The sequence below is a fragment of the Coenobita brevimanus genome, chromosome 96 (assembly GCF_032717465.1).
Source record: "Coenobita brevimanus isolate Jiangsu-jjx chromosome 96, ASM3271746v2, whole genome shotgun sequence".
Classification (NCBI taxonomy): Eukaryota; Metazoa; Arthropoda; class Malacostraca; order Decapoda; family Coenobitidae; genus Coenobita; species Coenobita brevimanus.
In genome coordinates this window covers 3,837,029-3,849,200 of record NC_137049.1, presented here as the reverse complement: position 1 = coordinate 3,849,200, position 12,172 = coordinate 3,837,029, and the positions used below count along the sequence as shown (strand labels likewise).

The 12,172-nt window shown below is 43.2% G+C and overlaps 1 protein-coding gene and 1 non-coding gene across 2 annotated transcripts; one reads left to right on the top strand and one right to left on the bottom strand.

The window, feature by feature from the left end:
• Positions 1-1,552, bottom strand: LOC145413367 (uncharacterized). The gene is made up of 3 exons (XM_080283046.1): positions 1,541-1,552; positions 489-616; positions 1-166 (listed from the first exon to the last, which is right to left on the bottom strand). Exons 1-3 carry the CDS (start codon positions 1,550-1,552, stop codon positions 1-3), a joined length of 306 nt encoding a protein of 101 aa, XP_080139172.1.
• Positions 1,553-4,136: 2,584 nt separating this feature from the next.
• Positions 4,137-4,255, top strand: LOC145413551 (5S ribosomal RNA). Its single transcript, XR_013899736.1, has one exon. It is a non-coding gene; the product is annotated as a 5S ribosomal RNA (ribosomal RNA).
• The last annotated feature ends 7,917 nt before the right edge of the window (positions 4,256-12,172 follow it).

Sequence of the window (12,172 nt, the reverse complement as noted above, 5' to 3'; positions counted from 1 at the left end):
TTACTTTTCTTCCTCACTCTCGTCCTCGTCACCCTCGAGGTCGGCCTGTCTGCCGCTGGCCTCGGCACCACCGACGGAGGGAACAGCGTTGGACTCGAGTACACGGTAACCCTTGTCGTCCGCTACGTACTTCACCACGAACTCTGTCCCTTCAGGACTCTCCCACCTGCACAGGAAAGCAACCTATTAATTCATGACCACCTTCCGGTAATTAATTACAGTGGATATAGACAGATAGCTAAATAGATAGACTCGTAACATTATCAACTACAGTACCAAAATAATGTCCCGGTATTACAAATACTGTAGGCACTGACTTAAAGAACAGTTGCTTGTGAATTTTGATAATATATCGGAAGTGAAAAAGTTGATTAATTATCGTGAATCTGTGACCAGTGACTAATATTCAACAGTGAGTGTTTGGGTTATGGCAGTTATCTGACCAGTTCTTCCAAAGCTTAAAACAACATGTGTTGGTTGTCACTCACATGTACTCGCCCGTGACGGAGTGCCCTGGCTGGCCTTCCTGCTCGTGCTCGGCGTCCTTACCATCAAAGTCAAATATCTGGCTGGGCCGAGCGACGACCAACGCCACTAGACCCAAAACTACCACCAGCTGCAGGCACAGAAATTTTAAGCGACCCTTAAGATCGTGATGAGTGTTAAGGGTGTTAAGGCACACAATCATTGATTTTTACTCACCAGACTCTACAATAATTCCGTCGTAAGGAAAACATGTTACTCATCCCTTAAAACTATAAATTTTGTTAGTTAAAACCTTTGTATAACAAACAACTGCGAAATTATTAATGGCCCTGTTGCTGTTTGCTTTCCTTTGTAGTCCTTTTTACCCTTTTGTACTTGCTAAAGAAATGTTAAGAATCTTTTATTGTTCGTCCTCAACAGGTTTCTGTACTTGACATCGCTGACGTACATGAGCAGTCTTTAAGTTTTATACTTTTGAAATTTGACAGCCACTTGCTTGGGAAAAGGTTGACATTTCTAGTGTAACGATAAAGTCAGTTTATGGCCTTCAAGTACAGCTTATGGAACTAACGCATCATGTGATATACTGTTGTGCAATAATTTTTTGAAGCAGTTAGTACAATGCCGATGATGCCTTATTTAATGAACCACAGTTTGTTCTGTGGTCAAGACAGTGTGGCGATTGTGGCGTGCTAAGTAACAAGTAAACTAGTATTGTAAGAGACGGGAGACATTAATCCACTGTGAGTCATTAAATATTTCGAAGTGATTATCCCTCAAGAGCCCAAAGACACCCAAAAGTGAAGAAATGAGGACTTTTCAGGAAATAACTGAGGAGGGAAAACTTAAAGTTCGAGCCTATAAATTTCGCAACTGTGAGCTTGTAGGCGAAGGATGTACTTTCGTGACAAAATTCTACTGCAGCAACACTTGGTTAAATAAAATGCATGCCATTTACTCTCTTCTCCTACACAAGATAAGTCTCAGTTTAAGGTTTCCAAAAAATAAGTCCCAATAGAATGAAGAGCAGTGCTACCTGGCAGGCCTGACTTACCAGTACCCTCATCGCTGTGTGGAGGCGAGGTGAATAAGGCGTGCTTGTGAGGCAGAGGCTGACGGTGTTACTCCTCCCTGCCCACCGCTGCTTTATACCCCCTTCAGTAGACATAACCTTCCTCACTCCACCCCACATGCCTATATTGACGTTCCCCTTGCTCCAATTTCCCTTTCTCCTCTCTCTCTCTCTCTCTCTCTCTCTCTCTCTCTCTCTCTCTCTTTCTCTCTCTCTCTCTGTCTTCTCCACCCCCAATTGTTTCCTCCATCCTTTACTTTCTTCTTTATCACAACCTTCCTTTCTTCGCTCACTAACCTCCCCTTCCTTTTTTTCGTCACTCTACTCCACCATTCTGTTCCCTTCCAACATTCTTGCTCCCTCAGTCTTACCTCTCCACGTACTTCCCATTCTTCCTCTCCTACTCTACCTCCCTCCCTCCTTCCACTTCTTCACGCTCCCTCCGTCCCTCCTCTTCCTCCATTTACTTCCAGTTTCTTTATCTCCCCTGTACTACCCCCCTCCTCCCTCCTCCTAACTTTTCTCTCTCCCTCCGTCTCACCTCGCCCCCAGTTGCCTTAAGCAAGCAGAGCGAGTGTGTTTAGCTCGGCATGTCAACAAGGCCAAGGCGTCTAATGAATACGCCCCATTCTCTCTCTCTCTCTCTCTCTCTCTCTCTCTCAAGTATTTTTCATCTCTGTATCCTTCTTCTCCTCTCCGCTTCTTTACACCATTTTTTCTTTTCTCTTATACTGACTTCTCTCTTCCTTCATATTTTTCTCTTTGTTCGATCCATCACTTGATCCCTAGTCTTTGCTCCCTGTTCTTTCTGGTTCATTGGTCGCTCCGTTGATTGTATTTCTCCATGACATTTATTACCCGTATTGTGATGACGTGAAGTAATCCTCTGGGCATTGTTCTCCACGCCTTTCTTCCCCTAACTTTTTCCCCCTTCTCAGTTTTCATTCTTGTCCTTCTATCAACAGTGATTTTTTGCTTTTCCTCATGTCTTTGTTGTCCTCTTTTGTTTCTCCCCCCTCTCTCACTTTCTTTAATCTGTTTGTTCCTCTTTCTCTTTAATCTACTGTTTGTGTCTCTTCATAATCTGTTTGTCCTTCCTTATGTCTCCTCTTTCAACGCATAACTCCTTTCCTCTTAATGTTACCCACGTCTCCCTGCTCAACATATTTCTTTTTTCCTCATAAAGTTTCCTCATCCATATTCTAAAATCACAGTCGATCCCTTCTGTCCCATGTTACCATTTCTTACATTTCCCTTCTTTACTATTATCTCTCTCTTCTGTTATTCACCCCAGGATCCCTTCTCACTCCTCCCCTTCCAAATTCCTCCTCCGTTTACTACTTCATTTCCCTCTTATTCACACTCGTTCTCTTTTCCATTATCCCTATCTTATTCTTTCTGAGCTTATTCCATCTCTTCTTAATCCATATTCTTGTCAACACTTCCTCTTCTCAGTGTACTACCTATTTGACACTTAATTTCTCTCCCTACCACATTCTTTTCCCATTCCTTTCCATACCGATTCTCTGTTTTATTCCTTCCCACTTTCTTTCCTATGCTCTCTCTCTCTCTCTCTCTCTCTCTCTCTCTCTCTCTCTCTCTCTCTCTCTCTCTCTCTCTCTCCCCGTGTCCTAAATAAGGTCCTTCTCCAAGCTCCCCTCATCTCACTTTCATCCTCAGGCGATTGTGCTTAACTGAGGAGAAGCTTTTATATCTTGAGGGATTAGATACAACCCTCAGGAACACTTAAACGTCAAGAGGCCTGTCCTAGGAGAAAATAAATCATTGTTTCGTAGCAAGAATAAAACTGCCAACATTTCCAGGAGAATGCAAAATCGTCGCTTACATTACAGCGACGCTTCTGTGCAAACTGCCACGGTGATAGCGAAAATGAAAGAACCTAGGATCCCCCAATTTTTGCTTCGTGCTTTGAACTGTGACCTCATAAGGCTCCATAAAAGTCCAATATAAAATAATAAAATAAATAATGTCTAGACGTATTTGCCAAAGGAACAACTGTATCAAGTTTGAGGCGAATTAGTGAAGAAATAAAGGAATGCCGCCAAAAAGTGTTCGTTAAGAAAAAAAGAATGAAGGAAAAATAGTTGAGGAAATACAGTAAGTCTTCCCTATAGTGTGGTAGACTTAAAAAACGTACTGATTGGGTGAAGTCCTGGCCACACCTGTCGACCCTGAGTTTGCCCAGTCGAGCACAACACCCGGGTCCTTCCCTCTGACGTCGCTTCCTCGACCCTCCCGCCTGGCCAAGGACGGTGTACGGAGGGAAGGGGTAATGGTCGGCTTTTTATGCTTCGACCGTGACTAGTTAGTTTATCACACACACACACACACACACACACACACACACACACACACACACACACACACACACACACACACACACACACACACACACACACACTTTACTATATAAAGTACACAATTGAAACCTTGTATTCTAGTTCGGAAAAATAGCTTGCAAAAGTAAGCCATCCTGCGGATCATGAAGCACAAACAATACAGGTTTTTCGACAGAGTAAAATACATGTAGGAATAAATTATACATTCAAAACATATTGCCAACGGCCATACCACGTTGAGTACACCGCTTCCCGTTCGATCAGCGAAGTTAAGCAACGTTGGGTCTGGTTAGTACTTGGATGGGTGACCGCCTGGGAACACCAGATGCTGTTGGCATCCCTACGTCAAGTGGGGTTGGTGGAGGATTAGTGCCCCTCCCTGTAAAACAATTAACTCTAAGCCCTTGGCCACCCCGTCTGGGATACATGGCGTCTGGCAATGAATGAATGAAAAACATATTAAACATTTTTGTCGTGATATCCTCGGGCCTTTCAAAGCTGTGGGAAAAGTGGCTGTGGATGCAAAGATAAAATTCAAATATCGTGAGTGTAGCTACGGGGTTGAAGGACAACGTTTTTAGCTCCTTTACTACGAGAGGCAGTTCCAGAGATTTCCTAACACGTATATGTAAATTCATCGTCGTGAAAGGTTAAACCAATATCGAGAATAAGGCAGAAACCATAATGACTATCTTTTACTGGTCTTGATGCAAGTTCAAAATTTTTATCAAGCACTGGAGTAAGGAAGAACATGGGTAGATATGCTGACTATACACTGGCTGCCCGCTGGGATTCTTTGTGTCCTCGGTAAAGATGAAGCTATTCTATTTTTTTTTTTTTTCAAATGAATTATTTTTAAGCTGATACTAGAAAAAAAAAATTACAGACGCGCATTGTTTAGAAACTACGACCAAATGACCTTGTTATTAGGAATCTGAACTATTATAATCGCTGTGTTTCTTCCTCTCTCTCTCTCTCTCTCTCTCTCTCTCTCTCTCTCTCTCTCTCTCTCTCTCTCTCTCTCTCTCTCTCTCTCTCTCTCTCTCTCTCTCTCTCTCTCTCTCTCTCTCTCTCTCTCTCTCTCTCTCTGTGTGTGTGTGTGTGTGTGTGTGTGTGTGTGTATAAACTTGCAAGTTATCTTGCTGGTGAAATGTGGTGGCCGGGTTTATTGGTTGGTGGGAGGATGGGTGGATACGTTGTACGGATGGAGTGTATGGGGTAATGGGACGGTTGGGCAGAATGGGGTGGGATGGGTGGGTGGCTGGTTGAATGAAGCAAAGTGGGACGGGTGAGCGAGATGGGAGGGTGGTGGTGAATGTGAGTGGGTGGGTGGGTAGTTTGAGCAGGGTGGATGGGTGGGTGAGCGGGGTGGTTGGTGGGTGGCCTGGGTGGGCACGTGGGTGGGGTGAGACGATGGGTAGTAGGAAAAGATGTCCGTGGGTATCAGGTCAGTTGAGTGAATAGATCCATTGTAAGATTAGGTTCATGAGGCAAAATTAATGCTTGGCGAAACAGTCCAGGAGATGGGCCCACATAGGAACAAACTTTCGATAGGTAAAATTAGGCCTATGAAGGAAATAGATCAGCTGGAAAATTAATGTCAATATGTGCTTTTAATCTTTCTCTTTGGGATGAAAATAGACCCATGACGTATAATAGGTACCGATGAAAAGTAGTTCCTTGAGGTGAAATATATACATAGGGGAAATTAGGTCCATGGAGGAAAGAGACATCAGCTGTGAATAGTTCCATGGGAGAAACAGGTTCATGCGGAAAATAATTTCATGGGATGACTTATGTCCAAAGAAGAATATAGGTCCATGGAGGAAATCGGTCCAGAGGAAAAAATATTGGTGGGGGAATTTATTTTTTTAAAAACAGAAGAAAAAACAAAAGAATAAAAAAAAATCTATACACCAGATTACTGGTGTCCTCTGTTCATAAAATATCTGTAACAGTTAGACTTGAACAGCTGTGGGTTGAAGTTTGGAGGGAAACAACTCTGGGGAAGCGAGTTCCAGAGAGATGCAGTTCGGGGAATGAAAGAATTCTGATAGGCAGATGTTCTGCAGTATGGCTGAGTGACATTCGAGTCATGAGCGCTGCCAGATGCCCGTGTAGCACGATGGAAGGCATGGAGAGGTGGCACAATGGACGCAACTTTGTCTGAGCATTTGCTATAAAAATGTCTGTAAAATAATGCAAGGGAGGCAACATTCCATCTTACTTGTAGGGAAGGTAGTTTATTAGTAATAGCAGGGTTATTAATAATTCTAATAGCTTTGTTCTGAATTTTGTCTAGTTGCTTTAATGCAACCTCTCCACATCCATTCCGCAAGGGTGAGCAATATTCAAGCTGAGAACACATATGACTCTTGTAAATTATAGCTAACTGCTCGTCAGTGAAGAAGTTACGGACTCTGTACAATAATCCAAGTTTCTTTGAGGCGATTTTAGCAAGTGATCTGACATGAGAGGTCCAGCTGAGGGCATTGTTAAGTGAGACGCCGAGAATTTCAGTACTTTTGGGCATGGGAATATTTGTAGCATTGAAGGTAATATACGATTCTGGGAATACCTGTTTAATAGTAAATTGTAAATATTTAGTTTTACTAGCATTAAATGAGACAAGGTTATTTTGTCCCATTCACTGATCGTGGATAAGTCTCGATTTAAAGAGATGGCTGTACTGAGTTGAGAGTTAGAGATATCAGACTCTGTAAATGGTTGTCTGAGTGTGAATGAATTATGAAGTATTGAGTCATCTGCATATGAATGGATGGGATTGTGGGTGACAGATAAGAGATCATTAATATGAACGACGAACGGGGTTGGTCCCAGAACTGATCCCTGTGGCACGCCGGCGTTAATTGAGTGGAAATTGAAATATACATCATCTACTTTTACTCTTAGTTTTCTGTTGCTGAGATATGAGGAAATCAAAGAAACAAAGGAGTGTAGTCCATAGCAAAGGAGTTTGGACAGCAGGGAACGGTGCCTCACTCTGTCGAAAGCTTTAGAAATATCCAGGGCTATTGAATGAGTTTCTCCATGTAGGTCAACTGATTGATGGATGGTATGAGTCAGGAGATTGAGTATGTCAATGGTGGATCTTTCTTGGCGAAAACCATGTTGTCTATCACTAATTAAGTTGTTGGATTCAAGATGTTTAACTATTTTTGGGAAGGCGTTGGCTGAATCGGTAGGGAGGTAGCCTGCAGTCCTGATGGACCCAGGTTCGAATCCTGGCTGGGGCAGGAAACAGTTTGTGGATTTGAATTTCACTAAAGCAGACTTTACTGATCTACCAGAAGATCCGCCAACATGTCGTAAAAATACCCTCGCTAATACCAGTATACAAGTCCTGTATGAGACAGCCCTAGCATGTAATCAATATCGATGGTGGGTATTAGCGCCGAAGTGGTGACATGTGGAGGTGTTGGAGGACTACTGGGCCCCAAGGAGGACTACTGGGACTTGGGGATAGGCCCTGAAGCCTTTGCCCAGAGTCGGAGACGTAACATGTACTTATTAATTACAATTTCAAACACCTTACCAAGAGAAGATGTGACAGTTATTGGTCTATAATCAGAGGGGTCAGAGGAACTTCCTTTCTTCGGAATTGGGTGGATATTGGCTTCTTTCCATGAATTAGGGAATGAAGAAGTACGTATGCAAAGTCTGAATAATTTAGCAAGAAAAGAAGCAAGCTCTGGGGAAAACCCTTTTCAAAACAATTGGCGGAATTCCATCTGGGCCTGGAGCTTTGTTGGTAGGTAAATTGTCTAGGATGGATTTCACGTACCTTGTCTTTATTTTAAGTGGAACAATTTCGGGAGAGTCAAGTTCTAGCGTCGGGACGTTCTGGCTGGCTTCCTCTAAGGTAGAATTTCTGGCAAATGTACTGGCAAAGATATCTGCTTTCCCACGCGGGTCATTTGTAATGTTGCCATCTGGAGATTTTAGTGGGGGAATGGATGATGACTTGTTAAAGTTATTACTGATAGAACTGAGAGTTGACCAGAATATTCAATTGCCATTAGGGCTGTTAAGTAGGTTTGATGCTTGGTTTTGAAGAAAGTTTAATTTAGCAAGATTTATTACATCATTTGCATGGTTTCTAGCAATTTTAAATTGAGAGAGTGATTAAGATGTTTTTATTTTAAGTAAGAGTTATATGCTGATGACTTTTGGGCTGTTGCTCTGGCACAGTTGCTATCAAACCATTTTGGAGAGTTCGATCTTTTAGTGAACTGTTGACTTGGTATGAATAAATCCATTTCAACTAGTATTAAATCGCAAATGTGGGACTGGGTAGAACTGACATCACTAGAGAAGAAAAACTGCCATGGAATGTCAGCAAGATAATTTCTAAATCCATCCCAGTTTGCCCTATCAAAGTGCCATCGGGTCACCCTGACAGGTTCAGAACGGGGAGGTTTGGGAGGGCTATCTAATGAGGCTTTGATGAGATTGTGGTCAGAGGATCCAAGTAGAGACAGTTTCTCAGTCCTGTACTGATCTGGATTATTTGTCAGGAACAGATCCAAAAGATGGGCATTATGGTCAGGATTATCTGGTATTCTGGTTGGTTGCTTTACCAGTTGCATGAGATTAAACGATTCTGCAAACAGCTCGCACTCTAGACCAGCATCGTCTGTCCTGGCAGAATGCAGTAACCATTCAACTCTAAGTATCTCAAAATCACCCAAAATGGTAATTCCGGTGCTAAGGGCAAGATTAAGGTTACTCAACTGTGTGGAAATGGAATTAAATACACTGGGTTCTGAAGAAGCATTGGGGGAGCAGTAGACTACACAGATATATTTGGTATTATTTTGACAGTTTAGTTTATACAATGAGTAATAAAAAATGGGTGAAGTGAAGTTTAAAATTGTGTCAGCTGCATACTGAGGTTTGATATAATAATAGGTGCCAATTTTGTCACAGAAGCTTGTGAGGAGATGGTAACCGGGAAAACAATATGGAGATATTTCAGTAGACGGTCGGTGGTGGCAGTCCGAGGTACCACCTCTTTTGAAAGTAAGATTGCAGCGGCCATTGCTAAGAGAGGGGAATAGAAGGTGTGATATCTTATGTGCATGTAGTCTGGTGTCGACAGTTGAAGGTAGAGGTATTAAGAGAGTATGCTGGCCTACTCACTGTGTAAATGGAAGCACTGGAAATGTTCAGCAAAGGGGGATGGTCAGGATTAAGTCCTGAGGGCTGGTGAAACGGGAGCTCCAGCTTTCCCTATCACCAGCTTGCCCTGCACCTCGAGAGTACTGCCCTGTTCGACTGCTGCAACGGTCTACTCCTCATATGTTCAAGGGGAAAAATGGGTCCATGAGAGAACACCTGCCAATGCTAGAACAGAGGAGTAGATTGTAGCACCAGTCGAGCAAGGCAGTTCTCCCAAGGTGGATAGAAAGCTGATGACAGGGAGAGCAGGAGCTCCCGTTTCATCAGCCCTCGGGACTAGTTCCCGACCATCCCCCTTTGGTGAACTTTTCCAGTGTCTCGGTAACACAGAGAGTAGGCCAGCATGCTCTCCAGTACAAGTTTCTCTATCAACACCAAACTACATGCACAGTACACACTAGACCTCCTTTTCCAAAATTTAAAAATAAATAATCATGGCTTGGAATCACACAGCCTCGGAGTCCCCGGGATGGGGGACCATAAATGCCTCCACCTTCCGCCCCTCTCCCGGTGACGACTCAAGCTGCTTGGAACCACTGTCTGACTCACTTCTTTTCTGCAACATTTGCAGCCTTTCCTCTAACTTTCGCTCTGTTGAGCACCACATCTCCTCCTCTAAACCTCACCTTCTTTTCCTAACTGAGACTAGGCTGTCTGAGGCAACTGACAGCAAACCCTTTTCTGTATCCTCCTACTTTCTCAATACTCATTTGAAAGCCAAAGCTGGCTGTTGTGTATATATACGCAATGACTTATCTTGCTTTCGTGTTCCTGAACTCGACTCTTCTGAATTCTGTACACTCTTGCTTCGGCTTTCCTGTCATTCTCTGACTAAATATATTTGCGCTGTTTACTTATCCCCTACTTCTACTGACTATCAAAAATTCTTCAACTCTTACTTCTACGATGGAACACATTCTATCCTTTTCTCCTTTCTCTGAAATCTCCATCCTAGGAGATTTAAATGTCCACCACCACCTTTGGCTCTCCTCTCTTTTCACTGATCCACCTGGTGAACAAGCCTACACCTTTTCTATCCTTAATGACCTAGAGCAGCTTGTACAGCACCCTACCCGTATCCCTGCCGCCTTGGAGAGAGCTCCAACATACTTGACCTCCTCCTTACAAATAATCCTTGTGCTTACACTGTTAATCTTTTCTCTCCGTTGGGCTCTTCTGATCACAACCTTATCACCTTAACCTGTCTTATCGTTCCGGTACGGCCTGTGGACCCACCAAAGAAACGTCATCTGTGGCACTTCGGAGCTGTGGATTGGGAGGCCCTCAGGCAGTACTTCTTTGATTTTCCATGGAATGATTATTGCTTCCATGGCCGGGAGCCATATGAGTGTGCCTTGCACATTATGGAGGCTATTCTCTCGGGCATGGAAACATACATTCCTTTCTCATATCCTTTGACTAATGCAAGAAAGCCTTGGTTTAATCACGCTTGTTCTAATGCTGTCTGCAACAAGGAGAGGGCCTATAAAAGGTATTGGAGCCAACCCACCCCTGAATCACATCTTTTATACGTTTCTGCGCAGAATCGTGCTAAGTCTGTTCTTCGCTCTGGTAAAAATAATTTCACCTTTTCTAAATGCTCTCAACTCTCCAACACGAATTCTTCTCTCTTCTTCTGGCACCTTACCAAAAACCTTTCTAACAACTTTACCTCATCATCCTTCCCTCCTCTTTTCTACACTGATGGCTCTGTAGGTATTTCTTCTACTGATAAAGCAGATCTCTTTGCTCAGACTTTCTCCTCCTATTCCACCTTTGACGATTCCGGTGCTGTTCCTCCATCACTTCCCCCCTCTGACTTCTTCATGGCTGACATTAAAATTTCGTCAGCTGATACATTTTCTGCTATCACAGGCCTCAATACTAACAAGGCATATGGGCCTGATGGGGTCCCTCCTGTTGTTCTCAAGAACTGTGCTTCTGTTCTTACACCCTGCCTAGGCAAACTCTTTCGCCTTTGTCTATCAACTTGTACCTTTCCTTCTTGCTGGAAGTTTGCTCTCATTCAGCCAGTCCCCAAAAAGGGTGACCATTCCCCACCCTCTAACTATCGTCCAATTGCTTTAACATCCTGTATCTCAAAAGTTTTTGAGTCAAATATTAATAGAATAATTTTAAAGCATCTTTCCTACCACAACCTTCTTCTGATCGTCAGTATGGGTTCCGTCAGGGACGCTCCACTGGCGATCTTCTCACCTACCTTTCAGACTTCTGGTCATCCTCCTTCCGGGACTTTGGCGAAAGCTTTACCATTGCATTTGACATCTCAAAGACTTTCGATCGAGTCTGGCATAAATCTTTAATTTCCAAACTGCTCTCTTACGGTTTCTATCCTTTTTACTGTGCCTTCATCTCTAGCTTCCTTTCTGGTCGTTCTATAGCTGCTGTTACAGACGGCCATCGTTCTTCTCCTAGATTTATCAACAATGGTGTTCCTCAGGGCTCTGTCCTATCACCAACTCTTTTTCTTCTATTCATCAATGACCTTCTAAGCTGTACATCTAACCCTATCCACTCATACGCTGATGACTCCACCCTTCACCTTTCTATTCGGTTCCTGCAACGTCCATCTCAGCAGTTACTTCAACAAACAAGGGATGAGGCTATGGCACACCTAATGTCTAACTTGGCTCGTATCTCTGACTGGGGTAAGAATAATCTTGTTGTTTTTAATGCAGCAAAGCCTCAGTTCTTACACCTATCAACCCGACACAATCTTCCACAGGTGTACCCACTAATGTTTAATAATATTCAGCTTAATCCTGCATCATCCTTGAACATGCTTGGGATTTCATTTACTTGGGACTTGTCTTGGAAATATCATATTACATTTCTTGTAAAATCTGCATCCAAGAGATTGGGTGTGCTTAGCCAACGCCATTCCTTCTTTACCCCTGCACAATTGATGACTCTATACAGGGGTTTTATCCGCCCCTGTGTGGAGCACAACTCCCATGTGTGGGGAGGTTCCCCACATTCAGCTCTTCTCAATAGGGTGGAGTCAAAGGCTTTTCGTCTCATTAACTCTCCT

Coding starts and splice junctions, on each gene's coding strand:
- LOC145413367 (XM_080283046.1), bottom strand. Junction 167..488: donor TCCGTCACGGGCGAGTACAT/GTGAGTGACAAC, acceptor TTTCCTGTGCAG/GTGGGAGAGTCCTGAAGGGA.